Below are 27,938 nucleotides of genomic sequence, written 5' to 3' on the forward strand. Positions count from 1 at the left end.
AATGGGCCTGAAAGAGGTACTTCGAGCGGAGCCTCCCCGTATAGTACACTATAGGGCGTACACGCCGATGGTGGAAAATGTCAGTTTGTCTCAATACCCAGACTACGCTATGCAAACAGTTTGACAGAACGTTCATGTAATTCCTTTATTGATCATTTTCCGACAGCACTGTTTATATTCATGATTTCAAAGTCCTTTAAGGTCCCTTAAACTGTGTATGAGAAACAAGCTTTGTTGATGACATTTTCCGAAACTAGATGAGGCTGGGTTAAGGTAACTATTACTTAACTATCTTAGTAAATTTAGACTTAAGTGAAGAAATGACTCCACTTCGAACGAAATTTCAATATCGGTTGAAGGAACAAATGTGACACTGCCTTTGTGCACATATTAACAATGTGTCTAAGAAGCTTGAAAGCCTGGCTTAAAATACAAAAAAAGCAAGGTAGTTAGGGGGCACCGAATTACCCGAATTTATTATGAAGGAATTTACTTAACGTGAGAAGGCATGAAATTGAAACAAAATGCTCGGGAATCGTCTTAATTTACATTAACAACGGTCACAAAGGCCTGGTTCAAACATACTCGAACTTTTCATGACCCGAACTTGATACCTATTTGGGTCGACCCAAATAATTAAGTTCGGCCGGTTGATTCTTGACAAACGTCGAACTGTTCATGTGCCGAATTGAACTCACTCTGTTACCATTTACACACTTAATGCAACGAATAACAGCACTGTTAATAGAAGAGCATATATCTTTGTTGTTTAAAATGCAATACAAACAGTAATTTTTGAAGTACAGTCTTGTTTTTTTTCAGTTAAATTTCTTAAGTATCCATCAATTCTGTAAATTTAACTGCTATCTTTAGATTTAAGTCTTTTTTGTTTCCTTTTATTTAAGAAATGTATTTAAAAGTAAAAGTCGAAACAGTATGCGAATGCACTCTGATTATACAAAGCTTGACCGTTGAAAAGCGCGCGTTTTGTCGCGCCTAAATGTTTTACATGACCGCTTCCATGACAGCTCAACCCTTTTTATATTTACAAACGCATTAGCGTCATTTATGCATTAGATTCGGTAAATAAGGCTTGCTTAAATACATCACTGCCAAGGGCAACACATCATCTCTAATTACTGCAAGAAAATGTGAAGGATCAGAACAATAAGTGCGTTACTCGACCAAGGAACTGAAAGTGTCGCAATAAGTACATGTTTTTTTTTTTCAGGTTTTACTCTACTAAATGCACAACTACATACTATTGAAATGGCGAACATTGAAAGAATTAGCAATTCAAATTCACAATTAGTTGCGTTTGATAAATACGAGATACTTATATTTTTTTGGGCGATAATATTGGGACCTTAGTGACTGTTTTTTTTTCCTGCACGTATATCACTTCGCATTCGACGAATTTGTTTGGCAAAGTTAGTCTCCTAATTTCTTCGTACAAGAGACCTCTTTATGGCAAATCAGGAGAAACATTCTGCATGTTACATAGACATAACACATAACATAGAAAATTTCTAAAGCACATCTTGAAAAGGAAAACAAGTAGATCGGCCATATGAAATTTCCCTAAATAAATGAAAAACCCGAATATACTAAAAACAGCACCACAAAGCAACTCTAAAGCAAACTTGGACATTTCTTTCCATCAAAAGCGATGTTTTGCAGTTCAAAGTGATTGTATTACCGCTCGCCCATTCTTACAATACGTAATACTGTAAATGTTGTAAAGGCTGCGAACTTTGCCAGGACAGCTAGCGCTACTTCTCTCTTCAGCAAGAGACGAAAACTGACAATCAAAATATATGCTTTTTTCAATTACTGTAAAAGATTAGATTCTTTATAGCGTTCAAAATTTAAATAAGCGCCGCCCTCGAATAAGCGTCGTACAGTGTTTTGGGCCTGAGCTCGTCCACGCAACGCTTCCCCCAAGAACGAAATTGAACGAAAGTGAAACATTTTCCCGTGCGGCCCAAACAAACTAGGCCAGGAACTAATGTAAAAGTTGTCTATGTAAAAAAAGCAAGAATCAAAATTTTGAAACGCAAATAAAATTACTAGACACTTTATAATTTTGTAAACACCCTGTCACTGTTTTTACCGGAAATGAGTGTGACTATATTTTTAAAGAAAGTTTCCCGGCCCATAATTTTGTCAGTTTGTCCTGGTAGACAGACGCACTTTGTAAGAGTCAAAGAAAACAAATTCCAGGACAGGGCTCTAAGGGACGGACCATTAGAAAAGTGATTGGGGGGGGGGGGGGGAGAGGGAAAATACAAAAAAAAAATTATGCAGGGGAAAATGTCAAGAAAAAAAATCAACGTTTTCGACGAAATATATCAAAGAGAATGCTGAAAATAGCGTTTCCGTGCATAGAAATTTCAAAATTTTCTGGTGGAGTATACCCCCAGACCAACTTACAGTCTAGCGTCTCCAGCGCTCAACTTCTAGTTTCATAAAAGCAAATTACATTCAGCCTGGCCTCCCGACAAGCAAAACTTTTCTTCCCATACGCCGGTGATTATAGAAAATTTACTTTCAAGTCTTGCCTTGTGGCTATCGTATAAAAACTTTGACACCAACATTCAGTAAGACATTCGACATAAATTGCTGTTGACAAATGCATAGGGTAAAAAAAAAACAATCGGGGGGGGGGGGGGGGGGGGGAAAAAATATTTTTTTTTTTTTTTTTTTTTTTTTTGAAGGAAGGGGTCGAAATTTTTTTTTTTTTTTTTTTTTTTTTTATTTTTTTTTTTATAACATGGTATAAAATATCAGTACTTGTCATTTGATTTTAGCCATCCTTAATATTTCTTTTAAAAATATAATGATCAAAGATGGTCTTTAAGGGACTGGTCAATAAGTAGGGGAAGGGGTGGGCCGGAGTAGAAAGGGGGGTGGGTCATGTAGTTCTTATTTTTTATTTGCACATAGTGGGTGGGACATCTTAGTGACTTAAAAATGTTGTAGCTTCAAGAAAATTCCCAGTGGTATTCATCAACATAAATTGACAAATTTCTTGACGCGAGCAGTTTTAGATGTATTTTTAGCGATTTCAGATGGCCCGAATATAAAAATTTCCTGGGCGAGCATGGAACCCCGGACCACCCTAGATGGTTTGTGATCATAACATTGGTTTTGGGTTTAGGGTTAGAGTGAACTCTCTCCATCCGCCACTTTTTTTATTGCTCCGGCCCACATCCCAGTACCTATTGACCAGTCCCTTAAAGGATTAAATTAATGAATAACAACATTTTTTTCGGAAATACTTAAGCTATTTAGCAAATCGTCAACAAAGCAACATCTGTCAAAAACATGGTATGAAGTAACAATACATGGCAGTCGGTCTAAAGAAAACTATTTATCTAAAAAAAGAACATGTCTAAAAAAAAACGAGCAGAGGGTTACACCCGCAAAAAAAATTCCTGCACAAGGATGGACGTAAAAAAAATTCATCCAAGCCGAAAATCCCCCACCCCCTATCACTTTTCTAATGGTCCGTCCCTAACCCGGAAAACTTAAAGAAACGAGCTAACTACAAGACCACTGCCACTTCCCTTTGTGATCTGCATTGTATTTGATCTCTATTGTTGTTAGATTGCGAAACTACAGTCATGGCAAGGAGTGGCTACAAGAAGATTTCCAGCAACAACGATGTTACAAATGTCGACTTTGTATCTGTTCTCTTTTTCCAGTGGATGAACAGTATCTTCAAGATAGGCAATAAACAAACTCTAGAGAAAAGTGACTTTTTACCACTTTCGAAAGAAAACACTACCTCGTCAGTGACCGAACAGCTTCAAACAAACTGGAACAGAGAAAAAGCTAAGTGCAAAGAAAATGGCAAAAGGCCAAAACTTTGGAAAAGCGTCGTCAAGATGCTATCTGCTCGGGAAGCCATAATCATTATATTCTTGGGTGCTTTGTATTCACTTTCTCGGCTTATTCAGCCATTGTTTCTCGGATATCTTGTTTCCACACTGATGTCAGCTGAGCCACCGAAAACTTACCTTCTCTACGGATGTGCATTTGGTATGTGTATCAACACTTTAATCGGGAACCTTGGTTTGCAACACCTTTGCTATAAATGTGAGTTGTTGGCCATCAGAATCAGTAGCGCCTTGAAAGGTCTAGTTTATTTCAAGGTAAGCAAAAATAAATAAAACCTAACCAAACAACTGGGCAAGGACTTTTGGTGTCCGATCATCATCACCATCATCATCATTGACCGCCGACCGGTTAGCTCAGTTAATGGAGCTCTGGACTACTGTGCGGGAGGTCTCGGGTTCGAGTCCCTGACCGGACCAACACTCACGGTCTTAAAATAACTGAGGAGAATATGCTGCCTTTGCAATGACATCTGCAAATGGTTAGATATTCGAGTCTTCTCGGATAAGGAAAATAAAGAGTAAAGAGTAGGGCATGGTGTTCCCGGTGTTGTGGTCTGATCTTTGCCCATCGTGCTGTGTACTGTTGAAATGCTCGGAGATATTAGCTGTACAAGCTACTCTGAAATCCGAGGGTAAAAAAACATGATGATGATGATGATGATGAGTACTTACATGTAAATAAACTGAAGCTAATGTTCAAATTGACGATATCATATAGATGGTTCACGATTAAAACAATGAATTTTAACAATGAGGCCTTCTGTAACGGTTGACGGTAAACGTTGCCTTATTTTTTTCTGAATCACCAACCTTTATAGCATCCGACAGAAATCTTTAGGACATAATGTAACTGATAAAAGGGCTATGTCACAGTTTTCAAATTTGTTTATCAAAAGCCACCTTAGTCGTCGTTATTCGTATACATACTTATTTTTTTCTCATGTTATTGATAACTCTTTGTTGGTTTTCTTCCTTACTAAACTATTGTTAGGCTTCCTCTTATTACAATTAAGTGACTTAAGGTTAAAAATTAAAAGTATCCTCATTTGCCTGTTGTCTTCGTGTTTTGCAGACTTTACTTCTCGGCAAGCAGGAATTATTGAAGTTTACAACAGGTCAAGTTATTGACCTTATATCAAACGATGTCCAGCGATTGGAATATTCAGCTACCCGGTTGCTTTTCTTGTCGGCTTTTTCGTGCCTTGACATGGTGTCAATACCAGTTTTACTCGTGTATTTCATTGGTTGGCAGGCTCTTATGGGAGTCCTTTTCCTGTGGTTTCTTCTGCCGTATTTCGCCGGCTTATCTTACATTAGTGCTGCACTTCGCCTGCGTACAGCAGCGGTGTCTGACCGGCGCATCTCATTGATGAACCAAGTGGTTTCTGGGATTCGTGCCATCAAGACGCATGCGTGGGAGGATGAATACCGAGAAAACATAAAAAACACACGAAGGTAGGGAGAAAGCGAATATGATAGCGATAAAGTCTTCTTACCAAAGTCATAAAGTCTTCTCGCTAATGTGTTAAGCATTGTGAAGAGTGTAGATTATAAATATAAAATGCAAAAGGATCTTTGTCGGATCGTTTCGGTTAAAGGTAAAATGTTATGGCGGTTTTCATTTCAGTGTCGAAAGTAACACACGTTTGCATTGATATGCTTTAAAAAATCGCGCCACTTTCTCAATCAATCAGAAAAAAAGCCAAAACCAAACGCGAATCAATTTCATAATTCATAAGCACCCAATGCATGTGGCTTTACAGCTCAGTTGTAGAGCATCACCCTGTTAACCGCGGAGGTTATTAGTTCACTTTTCGTTGAAGCCGCCCAGAATCTTTTCAGGCTTTTTGGCAATTGCTTCTTAATACAACACAACTGCAATTTTTATTTCTTGACTTATCATATTCCATGGTCGTGGACGGAAAATAACCCGCCCAATGTTCTTTATTTTGTTTTAGACATGAAATCAACATCATCAAAAAGAAAAGTGCCATTTTGTCAGCTATGGCTGCATTGGAGTACCCATCACTACCAGTGGCGACCCTGGTGTCAGTAATTACTCTTGTACTAACCGGTCATACCCTCACACCTGTTAATGTTTTCATGTTTCTCTGTTATATCGGTATACTAAGACAAAGTATTTGCCTATACTTGGGCTATGGCTTGCTGGAGAATTACGAAGCTTGTGCTTCACTGGGCAGAATAGAACATTTTCTTCTCTTAGAAAATTTGCCCGCGATCTCTCGTGATCATCCCTCAGAAGACACAAATAACTTGGAAAGCATCTCGGCGGATTTAGTAAACAACGTGACAGATCAACAGGAGAAAATAAAGGACCTTTCCTTTACTGATAGGTCTGAAGATCGGGACAAACCGACTGTTTTATCTGTGTCCAATTTGACGTACAAACCTGAAATCAAGCGCGAAAATGGACTCATTCTGGACAATGTCAAATTTACCTTACCATCACAATGTCTAACTGTCATTACTGGACCAGTGGGCAGTGGGAAATCCACTCTTCTCTCAGCGATCGCTGGAGAAGTCTCAGACATAAGTGGAACAATAACCTGCCAAGGAAATATTGTTTATGTTCCTCAGATAGCATGGGTCTTCACTGGAACCATCAGAGAAAACATTTTGTTTGGTCAACCATACGATGAACCAAAGTACACAAGAATAATCGAAGCATGCGCCCTCACAGAAGACATCCAACAGTTTCCCGACTGTGACCAAACTGTTGTTGGAGAACGCGGTGAAGTTCTGAGTGGAGGCCAACGAGCAAGAGTTAGTTTAGCACGCGCAGTTTACGTTGATGCAGATCTTTATTTGTTGGACGACCCTCTGAGCACTGTGGACTTAAAAGTTAGCCAACACATTTTCGAAAAATGCATTAAAGACCTACTGGGCGACAAAACACGAGTGTTGATCTCCCATCAGGAACAGCACATGAAACAAGCTGATGAAGTGATTGTGTTGTACAAAGGCCGTGTGTTGGAAAAAGGAAGCTTCGCTGAGCTTCAAGAAAAAAGCGTTTTGAATACAACAATTGACCCACTTTATAAGAAAGTTCTAAAGGGGAAGCAGTCAGAAAAGAGTTTTGTATGGGAAAACGAAGAGAAGAGTGAAGATTCTGATAGCTTGGAAAAAATCGTACCTCTACCCAGTGAAGCCAACGGCTTGGAAATGTCGGAAGAAGATCGCAAAATCGGAGTGGTGTCATCCAAGCTTTATTGGAACTACTTCAGAAGTGGAGTACCTTCGTTGGTAATAATTGGGGCAATTTGTTTCTGTCTCATTACTCAAGGTAGGCCTCAATAAATTGCGAGTTTCACTGATACACCGTCTTCTTAAAAGGTAAAAAGTCTCTGCTGCGTGTGCACTGGTGTTTTACGAAAAGGGTTCACTTACACATTTTCGTTCAACTATAATTTCGTTATCGCAGAGGGCTAAAAGTATTAAAGGGACTGTGTCACGGCTAACTTAATTTTATGTTATTAAATTTTGCCAAACACTCCCTATGAAACTAAATGTTTGAAAAGAAATTAATTCTATTATTCTAAATGACACTACCATCAGGCTACATTCCAGCCAAATATGTCTCCTGAGCGTTATAATTTAAAGTTACAAGCAGACAAGATTAACTTTGAAAACTGTTCCGCTGGACCATATTTCAAAAACCCATTTCGCAATCCGTTTCAATCTTCATTACTATTGGCCATCCGTACCTTCTTTTGCATTTGGTGTGTTATTCAAATATTCCTTCAATGTTTTAAGAGGTTTTTTTATATAATTTATTTTAACGATTTTAATGGTCATTTCCTATGCCTAAGTTTGGCTAAAATCCGTGACGCGGTCCCTTTAAGTATATAGGTCAAAAATGCCGTTAGAAGACAGGTTGTACTTCAAGGGCAACGCTTACATTTTAGCGGCCATAAGATCAGGGCACGAATAAAAGATTTGTTACGAGTACGACGTTCAGATCGAGCGCTTATGCCTTTAATTATCACTGACGATTCACACCAATCTCTAACTGGTCAGCAACAGGGGGAAGTGAGAGTTCTACTGCAATTTGAAAGTCGTACTCTAACTGCTGTCTAAAGGTCGCTATATCCTTCGAAAAATATAGAACTTGGGGTTTTCAATGCGGTATGATTTCTTTAACAAAGCTTTTGTAAGACATGTTGATGTTTTGGTTAGCTAATCTAGAAAGTATGACAAGGCACGTCATGATAGGATTGTAACAATGTTAATAACCAGGCCAAAAACCAGGCACTATATTACAATAGAACTGAGATATGTTCGTGGCCGGAACCTTATTAACAGGAGCAATCCTTCTAAAAACAACAAAAAAAAAAAAAAAAAATTTTTGTCATTTGCCTCAATGTCACGAAAAAAGTTTGATGTTAACATCATAAAATGAGTAAAACTTTTCTGCGCTCGATCATGGATAAGATTCGACGATAATGATTACCTGTTTTTTTACTTTGCTTCCTTCCGCTTCTTCCTTTCAGCATTGATAGCAGCTCCTGATGTGTGGCTCTCGTTGTTGACAAAGAAACTTCCAGGGGATCAGAAGGAGACGAAAAACCTCGTTATCTATGGTTGTCTAGTCGTTGCCTGCTTGTTATTTGCCGTCATTCGAGCATACGGATTCTTCTGGGTTTCTCTGAGATGCTCTGAACGTCTTCATGACAGAATGGTTGTAGCTATTTTACAAGCACCGGTTCTGTTCTTCGATTCAAATCCCGTTGGAAGAATACTCAATCGATTTTCCAAAGATATAGGCTGCTTGGACGAGCTGTTGCCTAAGACTTTTTATTATTCAATGCAGTATGCCGTGATGGTGTTTGCATCAGTTCTCGTGCCAACTGTTACCAATCCTTGGCTTCTGTTTCTTATTGTTCCGTTAATTATGTTAGTCTTGTATATCTGCAAATATTACTTGAAGACTTCCAGGGAACTGAAAAGGTTGGAGTCCATATGCCGCAGTCCAGTCTTCTCACACTTCTCAGAGACTCTGCACGGACTGGACACGATTCGCACACGAGGAAGAGAAAGAGATTTCATTGATCAGTTTTACAGGTTTGTCATCATATTTCTCCTTTATGTTAAAAACGATGACAAAAAGATAGCGTGGTAAAAAACACGGTTTGCTTTACCTTAAACGTGGACTTTCACCACCTTCCTCAGGAAAGTACGTGCCGGAAAAGATCGAAGGGAAGAGCATTTGCAATCAGTGAACAGTGCACAGACGACCTTTAATCGAGCGCATAAAAAAATATAAGAAAAACTCCTTAAAGTCTTTAAAGGTGCTGGTATTCAAAGGGACATGTAGCTGGAACACGCTCCTTTAAGTACTAGTGTGCTAAAACTTTTCAGGGATGTGTCGCTGCAACATGCCCATGCTACCTTTTCGTACGTGCGAACACGTTGCAATTTTATCCCTGCTACAAGTCGCTGTGATACGCCCTTCAGTGTGTCAGCCCCTTAAGAAAGCGATAAGTGAAAGTTGAGTTTAAAACCCAGTCAGTGCTTGTTAACAAGCTGAGTCTTGGTTAACAAAACGGACGGGGTGACATTATCTTGCGTTATTTTTCGTTCTTTTTTACAGAGTGGGGGGCAGACATAATTTGCAGTAGATATATGACTTTCAAAAATATCCTGGAGTCATAAAAGACTCAAAACACAGTATTTATCTTATAAAAGGTGAGGATTTAATTTGGGGACAGGGATGAAGAAAAACTGTACTGCAACTTTCTTTTTCTGACTTTAGATATCAAGATGTCCACAATCAGTCATTTATCATGGTGATGGCCAGTGGCAGATGGCTCAGTGTACGCTTGGACCTTCTCGCTTCACTGTTAATTGGCGCAGTGGCTCTGGCGGCAGTGTTGGCGTCTCAAGATGCCGGTAAGACTAAGTAGATCTGTAAGCTAACCGTCCTACGCGGTCACCCTCGGGCCCGTGTTTGAGTAACCGCTAGTTACAGAAAGTGTCTAATTATCGGATGTAGTGATGAAAATACAATAGGCAATATTTCAATGATCTTTTTTTAAACCTACCCATTCCCGGTGGGGATGGGAACCTTTTGAAATTGATCAAGACATAGTAAAACACGCTTCTCTATGTTTTTCTCTTAATTAGCTTTTGCCGGACTTGCACTTGTTTACGTCATCCAGACTGCAGGCATGACTCAAACCACTGTCAGAAAAATGTCGGATGTCGAGAATTTCATGACGTCTGTTGAGCGAGTTATGACATACACTATGCTTGACTCTGAGCCTGGATACAAGGTGGAAAGACTTCCCCCGGAACACTGGCCACGCGAAGGAAATATCACCTTCCAAGATGTATCACTGACGTACTATCCGGGGGGACCTCAAGTATTGAAAAAAATCAATCTCAGTATCAAAGGAGGAGCAAAGATCGGTGTTGCAGGCCGCACGGGTGCAGGCAAGTCATCATTTGTGGCAGCTCTGATGCGCATGCCAGACGCTGATGGAGAGATAATGGTCGATGATATTCCAATCAAACAAATCAACCTCCAAGAAGCTCGACGATGTATATCCGTTCTTGGCCAAAGCCCTGTTCTTTTCAGTGGATCGCTGAGAAAAAATCTCGATCTTGTGGACCAATCTCAAGATGCAGATTTGTGGCGAGCTTTAGAGGATGTGCAACTGAAAGAGTGGGTAGAAAGTCTAGATGGAAATCTTGATCACGAGTTGTTGGAACATGGGGCAAATGTCAGTGTAGGAGAACGGCAATTAATTTGTTTGGCCCGAGTGCTGTTGCAGCAAAGCAAGATCGTTATCTTGGATGAGCCCACTGCACACGTGGATCCAGACACAGAACAAACAATCTGGAACGTAGTGCGTGAGAAACTGAGGGACTCCACAGTTATCACTATAGCTCATCGTTTGAACACCATTAGAGACTGTGACAAGATTTTGGTCTTAAAATATGGGGAGGTTGACGGATTTGACAGATTGACTAGTAAATAGGGAAGAAAGTTCCCTGAGAGAAATGGCCCGAGGTGGAGATATCTGATAAACAACATCAAAAATTGTGACATGATTCTGGTTTTAAAAAATGAAGAGGTTAATAAATTCGAAACAATTTATTCACTAAAGATAAAGGAAGGGCCGAGTGCCTTCGATGAAATGGCTCGAGTTGCAGATAACTAACGAGGGCACTGACGAGCCGTAAAATTGGAACTGAGATTTGCCTATTATTTCACCGTGAAAATGAGATTTGGGTCAGTGGGACTGGGAATCATTGGAAAGGGACTGGGATTTGGGCAAAACATAGGCTGGGAAATGGAATTTGAGCAAAATTTAAGCTGGGAAATAGGATTTATACCCCCTCTCCTTCCGGACCCTCTCTAAATACAATAGACTTTTCGCCTTTTTTTCTTAAAACAACTTTACTTACAGGTACAGCACGTATTTCCTATGAAGCTGGCAACTGGTAAGTTGTTGTAGGCTTACTGAAACATTTAGAAATGCGTTCCTGTAGTGGAAATTTAAAACTAAACTGAAGCCCAGTAAATTAATAGCGTTCGGCTGAAGGCCCTAAAACCGTCAGACCACTCGGAAAAATAGAGAATCATTTTACTTACTCCATATAGAATTTCCACCAGTGAGAAAACAGTACCCCAGTCTTCTTCTAATCTGTTACAAACAAAACTATTTTTGAGAATTTCACATTTAAAATATCTGATATCTTTATTCATCCTCAGGTAGACTATAACATCCTGTATACTAAACATGCTTTCGTTCAAACTCTCATGAAACGGAAATATCACATTCGGAAAAAGATTCATTTTTTACTAATTTTGGTACACAATTGTTAAAAATAATTTCGTAGACAAGGGAAAAAATGTTTGCTTGTTGTCCATTTTGTGGCGGATGATGACAACTTGTGTTGGGAATGGCCCGAGCTATTCTCCCGCCCTCCACCCGACCACACACACCGCACCACCCCTTTTTCTACCGGAATTTGTTGTTTTAAATTATTGATAAAGTAAACGGATTAATGAAAGGTTATAACTCTGCCAAAACGACTCGACCATCAGAGCACAAAAATGGCAATATCATCACGCAGACACGAAATACATTACCTTTGAAATCTTGATTACCTAAACTGAGAGAATTCTAAGTTGACACGCTTACACCAGCTGCTAATGCCAAGGATTTAACTAAGTTTCAGCTTGCGGCCTACAGACTTATAACGAAAGAGGGTACTGGCCTGATAAACCCGATCAATGAACCAGTCATCGCACGAACAGCAATGGATTTAAAAGATCTGCGCTGGCATTTATTTAAGACAATGTTACTTAAATCAGTGGATTCTAATCTGCCTATTTGGCAAACATGTTAGACACTGTAAGTTACCGCACTATTCACAGGAAGAACTAACTCGTGTCTGCGGGAAAAAACTAAACATTTTCTAATATAAGAAGGGAAGACTATATTTAGATGAGGGTAAGAACCACTAGGAATACAGTAAGATCGTTGATATTTAATCGGAAACGAAAATTTACTAAATCACGATGATTTCAGAGAAATAAAGCGCGCAGAGCGAGTGAATGATGAAAATATGGGAAAAAGGATCGGCACTGCAAATTTTCTTCAAAAATATGAGTTCCTAGAAATGTGGTTCCGAATATTTTGAATTCCCTAATACGTTGGCACCTTAAAGAACTCCAAGTCTACACCTCTTTAAAATATGTGGCACGCTATAAAGCTGACACTCTGCTAACAGGAACGTGACAGCGCAACGCTTTCTTGCCGGAAAGCCAGGAATAGGGAGCTGAGAAGTTATCAAGAACAAAATTGCTTAAAAGCTACCAAGAAAAAGATCGTAAAATCGATTGCTGAAATTCGCACTATACTTAACAAGTAAAATGTCTAGCAATACCTTGATAGAGGTGTTTGGTCATATCGTTTTCAGTTTTACACGAGGTGTGACAGAACACTACAATCCAGAAGAACCTGAATTCACGGCAGAGGCTTTTGGCTACGATCCACTACAAAGCACAGGTCGAGAATGGTATTATCATCCTGTTGATGAGCTCATTTATCAAGAATACAGCGACAGAGAAATCACAAACTTCCACTATCTGCCACCTTGCAGTCTTAATGTAAGGGTTATAAACGCGTGTTCGCCAGAGGAAAATGAAGAAACACAACATGATCAAGAAGATGAAGACAGAGCAATGGCGTGGAAGCGACTCAGGCCATCTGCCCTTAGTACAGCTTATAAATCAATGTAATTGGAGCTTTGATTTCACTAGTAACAGCTACCATCATAGGTGCAGCATACCTGTTGATCTCTTATCTCTATTATAAAACTGGACTAAACTGTAAGTTTTACCCCAAGAGATTAATTCCAATTCGTGTGCAATGGGTAAAAACAATTTCTGACGTGATTCCAAGAATTTTCTATCACACCTCGTTATTTTTCACTCTGTTATTTCTTTTTCGCCCTTACCAGTTAACAGGGCTGAAAAGAAAACTCGCCCTTGTTTGTTGCATTACATACTGTTTAGATGTACTTTACTGTGTAGCTCTACAAGCCATGGGAACACCATATTACACGTTGCCAACTTTCTACCAAATTCCACATTATATTTGCTTTATCTGCAATATCTCTGTGCAGGTTTATGTACTCGCGGGACACTTCGGCCTGACATCAAGAAAAAAGGTGGCAACTCTCATTTGTAAAATGGCAATACCAATGTGTTTTTCTATCCTCGTCGCTTTTGTTGTAGTTGCTTATATTTACCCTGCGTACAACAAACAAGATAAGGAAGGTAAACTTCTAATCGCACTCTTTGCTCCTCTCATTGGAGTTGTTCTTAAAGCAATCTCGCGAATTTGTGCCCAGCGATTATGGAACATCACTCATCCGGGATATTCGTATGTCTTGTTAGTGCCGTTTTATTTTGGTTCAGCAGTCATGTTTCGAGTTTTACAAGCCGATCTTGGCAATTTGCAATCCATCGCTATTCTTGGAATAGTTCACGGCGCTGCAGAAGTTATAGAACGAAGCATAATGGTTGTGAATGATCACATTTGTCACGTATTTTGGAAAAGAACATCAGCTCCTTGGGGAAGTTTTCGTATTCCTCGCCGTGAAAGACTAATGGCTGATATCGCTATCATGAGCATGTTGTTTGAATCAACAGCTATTGTGTCTGTAAATGGCTTTTTGTACTTGTATCAATTTATTTACTTACAAAATGATTCAATTTTGAAGTTACTGCAGTCCTTTGCCATTTATACTTCAGTTCAGCTGGTGAGTGGTTTTTCACCAGCGTATCTCTAGCGATCGAGACTCGCTATCAGAATATGCCTGTCATGGCTGTGTGGCGAAGAAGATGGAAAAGACACGCTTTGGTAGCGCTTGTAAACGTACTGCCAATAGCTATATGGACTAGCGCAAACCTTTTAGAAATTGTACATGGGCACTTTGAAGAGCCGGCACCAGATAAGCCGTGCAAAATGCCGTTTTCTTGACACAGTCAAACTGTCCTGCAGTGCGTCGAGTACGTTCGACTCAATTTCAGCCATCCGAGAATCAGGTTTACATCTCAGAGACTGACAATTAAGCTGTAAGTAGCTGCTGAGCTATGCAATGGTATATATAGAGAGAGCATAGCTTGAATATTACTTGAAAATCGACACTTGTGACACAGGGACCGATAAACTGACACTGCGTTGATCCATTTGTTTTGAAGAAATCAAAAGTACCTTATTCATGAGCCGAGGAAGAGTTATGTATTTCGAGTTCTACAAGCAGATTTTGGCAATTCGTATTCTCTCGCTATTCTAAGATATTTTAAATGTAAATTCTCATCTGATTTGGAAAAGAACGTACTTAACATCAGATTCAGCTCCTTGGGGAGTTTTCATACTCCTCGCCAAGAGAATATTGGCTGATATCGCTATTATGAGCATATTGTAGGAATCCGCTGCTGTGGATTTTTGTACTCTGGCTTGTATAACTTTGTTTACTTACTCAAACCATTCTTTTTAATTAAAGCTGACGCTATTGTTTGATACAGGGATAAGAATCGGTAGCTGTTCCGTGTAATTTAATTTTATCAACCTATTCAAGTTATTCAAACTCAACGCCGGTTTTGAGAATTTCACATTTAAAATATCTATATATCTTTTTTTTTATCAACTGGACTCAAACATCCTGTATACTGCACATGCTTTACATGTAGTTCAAGCTCTCGTGAAACTGAAAAAATCACTTCCTGAAAAAAAGATATCATTTTGTACTAATTTTAATAATACACAATTGTTGAAATTAAATTCGTAGACAAGGAAAACAAGTTTGCTTGTTATCTATCCTTTGGTGGTTGACAACAACTGGTGTAGGGAATAGCCAGACCTATCCTTTAAAGAATCTGAACGCTCGTTTTTAAGACAATAGTACTTTAATCCATTCAAATCTGCCTTTTTTGCAAACATGTTCGTCCCGATACGTTATCACGCTATTCACAGGAAGCGCTAGCACGTGTATGCGGGATAAAAATGAAACATTTTCTAGGAAGGGAGGAGTATATTTCAGTTTGCTTCAACGTCTCTAAGAAATGCTAAGATCGTTGACACTTACAATAACATACGTCATTTTAGGAAATTTGATGTTGCCAGGTATTCTTAATTCACTAATACCTTTATAGTAAGCTCTTACAAAAAAAAACTCCAAACCGGTTTACCTTTTGTAAAATATGTGGCTCGGTATCTGAAGCTGACATGCTCCTTACAGGAAAGAGACAGCGAAGCATTTTCATGAAAGCCAAGAATAGAAAACTGAAGAGCTTTTAAGAAAAAGATGCTAGCACAGAAAAGATCGTTAAAATTTGCACAACAGTAACAAGTGAAATGAGTAGCAGCACACTGTTAGAGGTGTTTGGTCGTATCGTGTTTAGTTTTACACGAGGCGTGACAGAACACTACAACCCAGAAGAACCTGAATTCACAGCAGAGTCTTTTGGCCTATGATCTTTTTCAAAGCACAGGTCGAGAATGGTATTACCATCCTGTCGATGAGCTTATTTATCAAGAATACAGCGACAGAGAAGTTACAAGCCTTACCTATCTGCCATCTAGCCTTCTCAATATAAGGGTTATAAATGCGTGTTCGCCAGAGAAAAACGACGAAACACACAATGACCAACAGGAAGAAGATGGAGCAATGGCTTGGAAGCGTCTCAGACCATCCGCTTTTCAAACAGTTTGTAAATCACTATACATTGGAGCTTTCATTTCACTTTTTACTGCTACAATCATAGGTGCAGAATATGTGTTATCTCTTACGTCTATTATAAAACTGGCTGGATTTTCAACCCAAGAGTTTAATTCCAGTTCGTGTGCAATGGGTAAAAACAATTTCCGATGCGCTTCCAAGATTGTTCTATCACACATGGATATTTTTTATTCTGTTATTTCTCTTTCGCCCTTTTCAGCTAAAAGGGTTGAAAAGAAAACTCGTTCTTGTTTCTTGTACAACGTACTGTTTAAATTTTCTTTACTGTGTAGTTCTACAAGCCATGGGAACACCTTATTACACGCTGCCCACTATCTATCAAATTCCACATTACATTTGCTTTCTTTCCAGTATCTTTGGAGGGATTTATTTAGTCGCGAGACCCTTTTTCCCACAATCAAGAAAAAAGGTGGCAATTCTCATTTGTAAAATGGCAATACCGATGTGTTTTTCTATCCTTATCGCTTTTGTTGTTGTTGTTTATGTATACCCTGCGTACAACAAACAAGATAAGGAAGGTAAACTGTTAATCGCACTCTTCGCTCCTCTCATTGGAGTCGTTCTCAAAGCAATTTTGCGAATTTGTGCCCAGCGGTTATGGAACATCACTCATCCCGGGTATTCGTATGTCTTATTAGCGCCTTGGTACTTTGGCTCAGCGGTCACGTTTCGAGTTTTACAAGCAGATCTTGGCAATTTGCAATCCATTGCTGCTCTTGGAATAATTCACGGCATTGCAGAAGTCATAGAACGAAGCATAATGGTTGTGATTGATCACGTTTGTCACGTGATTTGGAAAAGAACATCAGCTCCTTGGGGAAGTTTTCGTACTCCTCGCTGTGAGAGACTAATGGCTGATATCGCTATCATGAGCATGTTGTTTGAATCAACAGCAATTGTGTCTGTAAATGGCTTTTTGTACATGTATCAATTTATTTACTTACAAAATGATTCAATTTTAAAGTTACTGCAGTCCTTCGCCATTTATACTTCAGTTCAGCTGGTGATTGAGTGGTTTTTCAACAGCGTATCTCTAGCGATTGAGACTCGCTATCAGAATATGCCTGTCATGGCTGTTTGGCGAAGAAGATGGAAAAGACACACTTTGGTAGCGGTTTTAAACGTACTGCCAATAGCTGTATGGACTAGCGCAAACCTTTTAGTAATTATACATGGGCATTTCAATGAGTCCGCGCCAAATCAGCCGTGCAAAATGCCGTTTTCTTGACAGCCAAATTGTCCTGCAGTGCGACAACTCACTGCTATATGGTCTTCCACAGCATCTATACTTTCAAGATTACAATCCGTTCAAAATACAGCAGCTCGAATTGTTACACGTACTAGGAAATTCGATCATATTACCCCTGTGCTTAAGAAGCTACACTGGTTACCTGTCCGCTATCGTATAATAGGCCAATTCCAATATATTAAAATTTTAACTTGGCTCCGAGGCTTGGGGGAATAAAACAAATGATATCACGTCGAGGTTCAGGAATGAATAAATCATTTCTTTTGTTTTATTCTCCAAGCCTCGGAGGCAAGTTAGAATATTAATATATCGGAATTGGCCTATTTACAAAATTCTTTCACTGGTCTACAAAGCTCTCCATGGGGCAGCGCCTTTCTACATGAAAGAGTTACTTTACTATCACACCTCTCGGGGATTTTTAAGATCATCTACACAGCACCTTCTGGCGACTCTCAAAGCAAAATTAAAAACGTATGGAGAGAAAGCATTTGCTGTGGCAGCCCCAAGACTGTGGAACACAATCCAACTTGAACTTAGATTAAGTCCTTCTATTGACATTTTTAAGAGACATTTACAGTGCGAATACTCGAACCGGGACAGTTGGAACAAAGTTAACCAATGACAACGTTAATTGAGAACAAAGGATGTCGACCTTTTTCGTTAACAGACCAATGACGTTCAAGAACGCAAACAATAGATTTACAGAAAAATTTGAAAGCTCAACAACGTTGCAAATAGTTGCGGACCTCTCAGGAAACTCGCCTTGTTTTTGATTGGTTAGTTTCGATCCTTAATTTTCAAGAGGTCGTAGATAGAGATCATAGATAGATAAAGTTAGACAAATTATTCAAGATGTATGTTACAATATTATCTTCGCGAAAAGTTTACAAATCAAACTACGAACCGTGAATTTTCTCTTCACGGCCAGGAGTTGTGAATTGAATATTCCACACTGTGTTCGCTCTTGTTTGAAAATTTTCACTCCGGAAATAAAATGAAGACTGTGAAATCAAATTCACGCCGTAATTATTTTCATTTCGCTCTAACTTTTCAGTAGCTTTGCTCTGTCTGTTGCCTTGAAATCGATGCGAGTCACTTCCTCGCCAATGTTAACAAATTGCTTTTACACCTTCGTATGACTTTGAAATTCACGAAAACAGAATACTTATATCGTCGGTCAATGCCGTATAACTGTCCACAAGTTATCACTTTACATTTTTTGACACGATTTGAGGCCACATGAAATGTAAACATCAGGTCGAATGTTGTTTTCGCTTGTTTGCTCACGGACTCATTTTCTGTCGGTAATCTACTGTTACAACTTTGTAAACTCACGGTTTTCGTGAAAGAGGAGTTTGTTCCGTTTCGTCATTGAGTCTTCAATCTTTCTGTGGTTTTATAAAATTACCACAGACTAACGTCACTGAAACTTTTATGGGAGAAAATTCATTTCAAGCGGCGAAAGCAAAATTGCCATTAATAAAATATGAAAGGTCAGTTGTCGCTGTGGCGGCATCCCAAATCGTTCTTGCCTTGTCTTTCGTCAGAAACAAAAAATAATCACAACAAACACGAGTATGTAACTTAGAAGAGTGAAAACAACTGACTTTTCAAATATGAAATCAAGAACGTTTCTATTCACTTTCTGCTCACATGCGACATAAGACACTGCATACGACGGAATAGGCACTTGAGACGTCCTTTGAAACAGTTCCATCCCGTTTCGCGTCTGTCGTGAATAAAAGCGTCCTTCGTTATTCTTTACTTTGCTATCACCAACGAAGAGCAATACAATTTTATCAGAAAATTTCTTTTGAAGAATTTTTCAGCCTGTGAAATCCAACTTTTGATTACGGTTTTACGAGCGCTACTCAAAATTCGGTGCAGTCAGTGAAAATTTAGGATCGAAACTACCCAATCAAATACAAGGCAAGTTTCCTGAGAGGTCCACAACTGTTTCAAACGTTGTTGTCTGTTTAAATTTTGTTGCAAATCTATTGTTTGCGGTCTTGGACGTTATTGGTCCATTTCTAAAAAAGGTCGCCTTTCTTTGTTCTCAATTAGCGTTGTGATTGGTTAACTTTGTTCAAACTGTCCCGGTTCGAGTATTCGCACTGTAAAAACGTACCTTTTTAAACAGGCTTTTTAATTATTTAACTTTTTAGGTACATTTGAACTTATATTTGTACTTTTTTAAATTTTTAGATTTTTTAACTTTTTAACATAATTTTATTATTATTTTTATTGTAAAGCGCCATGGGCAATTAGTGGATTTTGGCGCTATAAAAATACTTTTTATTATTTATTATTAGTTTTTCTGGTTTTACGCCTTTTTTGATAAAACAACTTTATTTTAATGTAGAGCACCTGTTTTCTGTGAAGATAGCAACTCCGGTAAGTTGCCTCCAAACGTGTAGAATAAGGCATCTCTTTAAGGAAAAGACAAATTTAGCTTCCTTCAAGAGAATTTTAGAGTTGCCTGTTTTTAAAATCTTTGTTTTGGGACCGAATGAATGCCACATTATAAGCTAAGATTCCGAATTATGATCTGGTTCTCTATAGGTGATAAAGTTTCTTAAAGGAGATTTCATTCCAAAATGGCTTTTTTTTTTCCTTACGCCAACCGAAAAGTAATACAAAGATATGTTGTTAGTCACTACAATTTCAGCTTCCAAAGAACATTCAAACCCTATGAAATCCTTGTCTGAAGTAGTCCAAAAATTGAGAACCGGCCGCTGGCATATCATCTTGGCGTAACTTAGCAGCCTGGCGATGTATGCGTGGCGTTACTGACCTCAACTTTTACTATTTCTTGCAGTTTTTTTTGTGCAAAATGTTGCTGTGCAAAGAGGCATTTCAAAAAAAAAAAGAGCCAATGCAAAATTAACAAGGAATGTCAAGTATTTTAAACATTGTTTAGAAACAATGTTTAAACTTCCTGCCAAACTTCAAGGTTACTAATATAATTTACTCCAAGATGCGGCGGCTGGTTCTCGATTCTCGGACTACTTCAGATAAGGATGTCATACTCTTTGGAAGCTGCAATTTTGGTGACTAACATATCTTGGAATTACCTTGTCGTTGGCGTGAAGACAAAAAAAGTGCCATGTATCTGAAGCTGACACGCTGCAGGAAATAAACAGCGAAACATTTTCTTGAAAGCCAAGAATAGAAAAACTGAAAAGCTACCAAGCAAAGGATCCTAGCACGAAAAAAAATCCCTAAAATTCAAACTACCGTAACAAGTGAAATGAGCAGCAGTACACTGAAAGAGGTGTTTGGTCATATCGTGTTCAGTTTTACACGAGACGTGACAGAGCACTACAACCCAGAACCTGAATTCACGGCAGAGTCGTTTGATATATGGTAAAACTGCAAATCCAAAGATTTTGGCTTTTTAACATGGCCTACGCTGGTTACTCGTCCAGTTTTAAACTGTGGAACTGTAATTCAAATCTAACCATGAAAAAACACTTTGAATAAGTATTTCACCATCGACTTAATTTTTCTAACCAGAGATCGTTTTATAAATCATTTTAACAGTTCCACAGTTGCTCACAAAGCCAAAATGCTGAATGAAACACCTCCATTTTGCAATAGCAATGTTCAATCAATAGTCCTAATATTCCAAAAAATTCAAATTGCCTTACCCGAGGGACAGCAAGATCAGTGAAAAGCCCTACCCGCGCGCCAAGAATGACGTTCAAATTCCCGCCGTAAGCCCTGCTTCATCCCTCCCCCCCCCCCCCCCTCCACCGGCTTAACATTGATAGGTGACATCTAGACTCTTGGTTTTAGGCTATCGTTACTTTGCTGATATAAACGTTTTTTCAGGTTACCCACACGTAAGCAAACCTTGCTTTCTTGGGAGCAAGAAACGTTTCAGAATATTTTTAAGACCATTTTTCCTTCACTTACGCATGTTTTGTCAAAGTAAAAAGGTTCACCTCCTGGCTAAACATGTAAGCATTTGTTAAGCAGTGTTTTCGCACAAGTGTTTGTTAATTTTATTAGGCTAGGCTTTAGAAACACAGCTGGGTTCGAATAAGCGAGAGATTATTTTTCGAATAAATCAAAAATGATTTACTTGTGCTTATTCATTACAAATTGCTTTCGAACCTGTCATCAGCTGTTAAAGTAGTGTCAGTAGTGTCAAGTAGTGTCAGTAGTGTCAGTACAGATTACATTTAGTAATCGATAGTTTCGGGCCTTAGCTTGCGTTTACATGGCGCTATCAACTCACAAAAAACTGCCCTGTAACTTGTAGAATAACAAAACGAAGAGCTCTAAACTAGATTTATTTCGCAAACCTCGTGTTCGGTTAGAAATAAATAAAAACAATTATAGAAATAGATAGAAATCAAGAGATCAGTATAGAAATCAATACCTTAAGGTTACTTTTGTAAGTAGTTACTAATTTTAGTGATTTTTACTGAGCAAGATTCAGCGACCATTAAATTTAGCGATTTTCTGAAACTGATTTTAGAAAATTAGTGATATCATATAAACCAGTTTTCAATGAACATACAGCTAAGATGGAAATAAACAAAAAGAATAAACTCACTTGAAATTGAACGAACATTTGCATTGCCAGAAGGAACAAAGTTACCGGCATCCAATTTTTTAAAGAATTTTTCAAGTCGACTATGTTTAATTTTGTTTTCCTTTGGGGTGGGAGGGTACTTAAATTAACGAGTATTAAATTTGACCGGGATAAATTTTAGCAAGTACTATATTTAGCGATTTTCGCCCAACTCGCTAAAATCGCTAAAATTAGTAGTAACCTTAAGGTATTTCAAGGTTCGTAAGCAAGATTCAGTAGACTTCCGAGTTGAAATGAAATAAAAAGATTTTTTGCGGCAAACAATGCCAAACAAAACGAAACGTTCTTAGATTCAACAGGTCGTTGTCAATAGGTCTTAATATAAGGTCTTCAAGCAGCAATGAGTAGCAGTACATTGATAGAGGTGTTTGGTCATATCGTGTTCAGTTTTACACGAGGCGTGACAGAGCACTACAACCCAGAAGAACCTGAATTCACAGCAGAGTCGTTTGGCTACGATCCTTTACAAGGCACAGGTCGAGAATGGTATAATCGTCCTGTTAATGAGCTTATTTATCAAGAATACAGCGACACAGAAGTCACAAGCTTCCACTATTCCTCATCTAGCCGTCTTGATATAAGGGTTATAGACGCGTGTTCGCCAGAGGAAAACGAAGAAACACAGGACGATCGGCAAGATGAAGATAAATCAATGGCTTGGAAGCACCTCAGACCATCGGCTTTTCAAACAGTTTCTAAATCATTATACATCGGAGCTTTCATTTCACTTTTCACTGCTACAATCATAGGTGCAGCATACGTGTTGATCTCTTACGTCTATTATAAAACTGGACTAAACTGCGATTTTCATCCCAAGAGATTAATTCCAGTTCGTGTGCAATGGGCGGAAACCATTTCCGATGCGATTCCAAGATTGTTCTATCACACTTGGATATTTTTTATTCTGTTATTCCTCTTTCGACCTTATCAGTTAGAAGGCTTGAAAAGAAAACTCGTTCTTGTTTCTTGTACAACGTACTGTTTAAATTTTCTTTACTGTGTAGCTCTACAAGCAGTGGGAACACCTTATTACACGCTGCCCACTATCTATCAAATTCCGCATTACATTTGCTTTCTTTCCAGTATATTTGGGGGGATTTATATAGTCGCGCGACACTTTTTCCCACAATCAAGAAAAAAGGTGGCAATTCTCGTTTGTAAAATGGCACTACCGATGTGTTTTTCTATCCTTATCGCTTTTGTTGTAGCTGTTTATGTATACCCTTCGTACAACAAACAAGATAAGGAAGGCAAACTTCTAATCGCACTCTTTGCTCCTCTCATTGGAGTCGTTCTTAAAGCAATCTCGCGAATTTGTGCCCAGCGGTTATGGAACATCACACATCCGGGATATTCGTATGTCTTATTAGCACCTTTGTACTTTGGCTCAGCGGTCATGTTTCGAGTTTTACAAGCAGATCTTGGCAATTTGCAATCCATTGCTGCACTTGGAATAGTACACGGCGCTGCAGAAGTCATAGAACGAAGCATAATGGTTGTTATTGATCACGTTTGTCACGTGATTTGGAAAAGAAAATCAGCTTCTTGGGGAAGTTTTCGTACTCCTCGCCGTGAGAGACTTATGGCTGATATCGCTATCATGAGCATGTTGTTTGAATCAACAGCTATTGTGTCTGTAAATGGCTTTTTGTATTCGTATCAATTTATTTACTTACAAAATGGTTCCATTTTAAAGTTACTGCAGTCCTTTGCCATTCATACTTTAGTTCAGCTTGTGATTGAGTGGTTTTTCACCAGCGTATCTCTAGCGATCGAGACTCGCTATCAGAATATGCCTGTCATGGCTATTTGGCGAAGAAGATGGAAAAGACACACTTTAGTAGCGGTTGTGAACGTACTGCCAATAGCTATATGGACTAGCGCAAATCTTTTACAAATAATACATGGGCATTTCGAAGAGTCCGCGCCGAATAAGCCGTGCAAAATGCCGTTTTCTTGACAACAGCGAAATTCTCCTACAGTGCGCCGCGTTCCACTTAATTTCCTTACAACATGCCCATATGAATATTATTTTATTATTAAAATCTCCGATTTCATCACTAATTGCTTTAATAAATATTTAAGCTTCTTATAATCTGCTTTACTGCTGCGTATTTGTACTTAAATGAAGTAGAAATATTTTTGCATTGTTCAAGTTTGTTTTTATGCCGTTTTCGTGGCGATTGAAGCATACGAGAGCAGTTGTTTGAGTTAAAGTTTTCGACTCGTGTAAAGAATACAAATATTTACACAAGGCATGCAACTTCGACATCGAAGAATCGGGTACCGCCTCTGGAATTGGCCGGAAAAAACATATTTCCTCGAGACGCTTTCATCACAGATCTCGGACCTCGAAAGAACAGTCTTCGAATTTGAGTGCAATTAGTTTGCGCCGTTGTTCTTTTAAAAATTTGTCGATTTACTATGATATCTGTACCACCAAATAAACTTTTAGATGCAGGGACCCATGTATGTGTTTTCATGCTTTTTTCATGTATTTTCTCCTCATATAGTGTTACTTTCGGTTGTCCTGTATACTAGTTAATCATTAACTACTATTGTTTACGTTGTTATTTTAAATTTTGGAACCGTTATTTTTTTTCCATTTTAGCACTGACCCTGAAGAAGACTAGTTGTGCTAGTCGAAATACTGGTTGATTTAAATTAAAGTGCCCTTGCCCTAGTAGCAGCCTTGCAATTTAATTTGTTTTTCTGTACCACCAGCTGGGACAATGTATGCAATTTTCACTCAAATTGGTCAAAATTACTGTCTATGTTCTCCCAAGAAAGCAAAACGTGTTCCACTACAAAATGTCCTCTGGGGGTTCTCAATGGAAGTACTTCGGAAATCACGAGCTCGAAACCGAAGACAACGTAACGTACAGGGTCTGGGATGGTGGCGGGGGGGAGTCTGAATCTCGAATCACCAAAAAATTTCTGAATCGTTCACGAGTCACGTAACTTTTTTGGTCAAATTGACGAATCGCGTGGTTGAGTAAACTGATTTTAGGTAATCCATGTTCATACGGTTTTTTCTTTGTGATGCTGAAATACTGTGTTCTAGCGCGCTTCGCGCTCTCTCCTCGCATCTCGCGCTCGAACTCCTCGCACCTCGCGCTCGAACTCCCCTTCTCCTTCCCCTTTGAACGCCGGCAACGCAGGCTAACTGTGTTCATAAATTGGTTAATTAAATGATCTCCGGATATGGATATGTTGTGGTCCATAATTCGTCCATAATATTATGGATGGGTTGGTCATTTACCGTGCCAGATTCGCCGGGGTGGGTACTTGACCTTAGTTTAGGTATAGGGTGCCGCTGGGGGTTTGATACCCTGACCCTGTTTAGGACAATAAAAACTTAAAATACCTACCCTGTGTAGGACAACACCCCCTATTCTAAGACCCTATTTAACACAAAGGACAACATCGACAATCATTTACGCTTTATTGTGATTGCGTCCCGTACGCGATGTTTGACGAATTGAAATGCAAAAACACCGATCCCACCAGGAGCCCAGAGTTGATGGGCTCCTGTCCCACCAAATAAAATAATGCATTTTATAGAAGCGAAAGCGAAAACAATTTAAATACATGGACGACAGTCTTGCAGCCATACCCTGTCTAGGACAGGTTCAGGCCCTGTTTAGGACAGAGGAGCTTAAAATTATATATCCTGTTCAGGGCCGGAGGAGTCAAAAACCATATCCTATCCAGTGGCACGTCCCCGTATAGGCCATATAAGGGAGTGCCCCCCCGGGCCAGATTCCCGTGTAAGATAAAACGATACCAGTACTCTGAGGGCCTGTTTACAAGCAGGTAGGGTAACCCTAGGTGCTAGGGTTACCCTAGCAAGAGGGTTAGAAGATAGCCCGGGTTTACAAGCAAAATTCGCAGGTAGGGTAACCCTACTTACCCGGGTCAACTTACACCGGTTACGCTTCAGTTAACCTTGTAAAATTTTGTCGTTAGAAACTGTTATTCGAAAATAATTCCGTTCCAATGCAAAAATACGACAAATTGTGAATGAACACGATGTTTCTTGGTCACAATTCGCTGTTTTTGTCGGTATTTTTAAACATATTTAGCTTTTTGGAGCCAAAATAAAGTTGTCCCGGGTAGGCGAGTTATCCCTAGCAGAGCGTTTACAAGGCGCTAGGGTTACCCTAGCAGCTAGGGTAACCCTAGCACTCAGCTAGGGTTACCCTAGCTGCTAGGGTAACCCTAGCGCCTTGTAAACACGTCGATGAAAAAAAGAAGAAATGTGGGAGCGCTAGGGTAACCCTAGGTGCTAGGGTAACCCTATGTGCTAGGGTTACCCGCCTGCTTGTAAACAGGCCCTGAGGCATATACTAAAACCCGAAACAACGAAACGAAACGAGCGAAACGAAACCGCCGAAACAACCGAAACGGCCGAAACGAAACGAAATCACCGAAACAAGCAAAACTTCAAGATTTCCGCCACTTACCGTTCTATGCACCTCGTTTAGCCTACTATAAACCCCGGTTAGCCTACTATACACTCCTGTTAGCCTACTATGCACTCCGGTTAGCCTGTTTACGGTTTAATAGCTCTCAATTGTAATGGGTTTTGCTTGTTTCGGTGATTTCGTCTCGTTTCGCTCGTTTCGTACTCTGACACTGATTTTTAGGTCGCCACATCAGTCGCCACATGTTATTAGAGTCATGTTACAAGTTACAAACTGTAACGGAGAATTTTATTTAATTTTCAAACCAAACCACTAATCTGGACAAAATATCAAATCTGCTGTGCCTTCTGGAGGATTTAATGGTAAACCTCCTGAGTCAACTCTTGCGGTGTTGATGTAAGTTGATGTGGATCATATTTCGGCAATTTAAGTAATAGTAATTGGACTGAGTGGAGTACAATTCAGGGAGTAATCGGGCGAGTCATTTCGAAATCGGATTTGAAGTTACGAGCACGATTACTCTCTGAATTGTACGACACGAGGTCCAATTACTAATTAATCGTGTCAATAACAAAATTCGAGGTTAGGAAGTCTTTAGGAACCTTTTCTGTAAGAAAAAGTCAAAGGTAAATTCAATTGGTTGCACAAAAAGTTAGAAAACAGCAAGAAAAAACCCATTCAAATGCGCGTGATTGACGCGCGGATGGCGTAGGTGTCCAATTACAGGTATCCAATTTGAAGTTGCTCAAATTGGATACCTGTAATTGGACACCCACGTGATCGCGCGCCGATTACGCGACAAATAGGCGCGCGCAGAACCAATCAAAATCGAGAATTTTGTTATAGATACGATGATAGCGGTAATTGCAGTCGAAGTAAAACGACGTGACTAAACCAGCCTCGCTCCCCACTAAACTGTCTGTTCTGCAGGCTAAATTCAGTATAATTCTTCACAAAAACATTTATCTTTCTCTAATCGAGTTTAATAAATGGTGTCAAACATTTAATACTCGCTGATATCGATACCGATTTGTTTCGTCCCGGATATCGATTAACTTTTGACTGTTTACGGACTAGTATGTCGCAAAAAAAATTATCACCTACCTTGTATTTTAATACGTCCATTCTTTCTTCTGGAACGAATTGTCGACAGAACCGTAGCCTCCAGAGACTGAAAAGACCGTCCAAACTTCGTTGCTGTTGAAAAGTTTTGCAAAAACGAGAGCGAGAAGATACTCGCCGCGGCAAGCCGTGTTTTGGCGCGAAAATTGGCGAAAATTGGCAACCTGGGACCCAGGCACCATAGTCTGGGGCCATGTGTCAGAAAAATTGTTCCCGTGGGCATTTCATGAACATTGTTTCTTTGCAGAAATCCATAGTTTAAAAGGTACTGAATCGCAAAAAAGTTGTCTGCAATTTTTTCGAAGTAGTTTAAGACTTATTTATGCAAATTAGATTTCGGGGTCAAAATCTAA

General features: G+C 39.2%; 3 protein-coding genes and 1 pseudogene across 3 annotated transcripts in view; 3 read left to right on the plus strand and 1 right to left on the minus strand.

The window, feature by feature from the left end:
- Nucleotides 1–16,063, minus strand: part of LOC144632430 (gamma-aminobutyric acid receptor subunit gamma-4-like) — a 57,150-nt gene extending 41,087 nt beyond the window's left edge. The window contains exons 1-2 of the mRNA XM_078491080.1: nt 16,013–16,063; nt 11,521–11,572 (exon numbers count right to left, since the gene is read on the minus strand). Of these exons, the coding sequence (XP_078347206.1) occupies nt 11,521–11,572; nt 16,013–16,023 (63 nt within the window). The 5' untranslated portion in view covers nt 16,024–16,063. The remainder of the gene's footprint in view (nt 1–11,520; nt 11,573–16,012) is intronic.
- On the plus strand, nt 249–11,314 carry LOC144632389 (ATP-binding cassette sub-family C member 4-like). The gene is made up of 7 exons (XM_078491027.1): nt 249–273; nt 3,610–4,157; nt 4,975–5,357; nt 5,861–7,206; nt 8,414–8,984; nt 9,676–9,812; nt 10,047–11,314. Exons 2-7 carry the CDS (start codon nt 3,627–3,629, stop codon nt 10,901–10,903), a joined length of 3,825 nt encoding a protein of 1,274 aa, XP_078347153.1. The 5' UTR covers nt 249–273; nt 3,610–3,626; the 3' UTR covers nt 10,904–11,314.
- On the plus strand, nt 12,542–15,214 carry LOC144632432 (uncharacterized; annotated as a pseudogene).
- Nucleotides 16,064–22,376: 6,313 nt separating the features above from the next.
- On the plus strand, nt 22,377–23,996 carry LOC144631519 (uncharacterized). Its single transcript, XM_078489963.1, has one exon. It carries the CDS (start codon nt 22,377–22,379, stop codon nt 23,994–23,996), a length of 1,620 nt encoding a protein of 539 aa, XP_078346089.1.
- The last annotated feature ends 3,942 nt before the right edge of the window (nt 23,997–27,938 follow it).

Source organism: Oculina patagonica, chromosome 12, assembly GCF_052425735.1.
Source record: "Oculina patagonica isolate OP01 chromosome 12, crgOcupat, whole genome shotgun sequence".
In the NCBI taxonomy this organism is placed as follows: Eukaryota; Metazoa; Cnidaria; class Anthozoa; order Scleractinia; family Oculinidae; genus Oculina; species Oculina patagonica.

Excerpts from the sequence above, each read along its gene's own strand:
- LOC144632389 (XM_078491027.1), top strand. The coding sequence starts at position 3,627 with ATGGCAAGGAGTGGCTACAAGAAGATTTCCAGCAACAACGATGTTACA. Across the intron at positions 7,207-8,413 it reads TTTCTGTCTCATTACTCAAG|CATTGATAGCAGCTCCTGAT; the intron begins GTAGGCCTCAAT and ends TCTTCCTTTCAG. Across the intron at positions 8,985-9,675 it reads TTCATTGATCAGTTTTACAG|ATATCAAGATGTCCACAATC; the intron begins GTTTGTCATCAT and ends TTCTGACTTTAG.
- LOC144631519 (XM_078489963.1), top strand. The coding sequence starts at position 22,377 with ATGAGTAGCAGTACATTGATAGAGGTGTTTGGTCATATCGTGTTCAGT.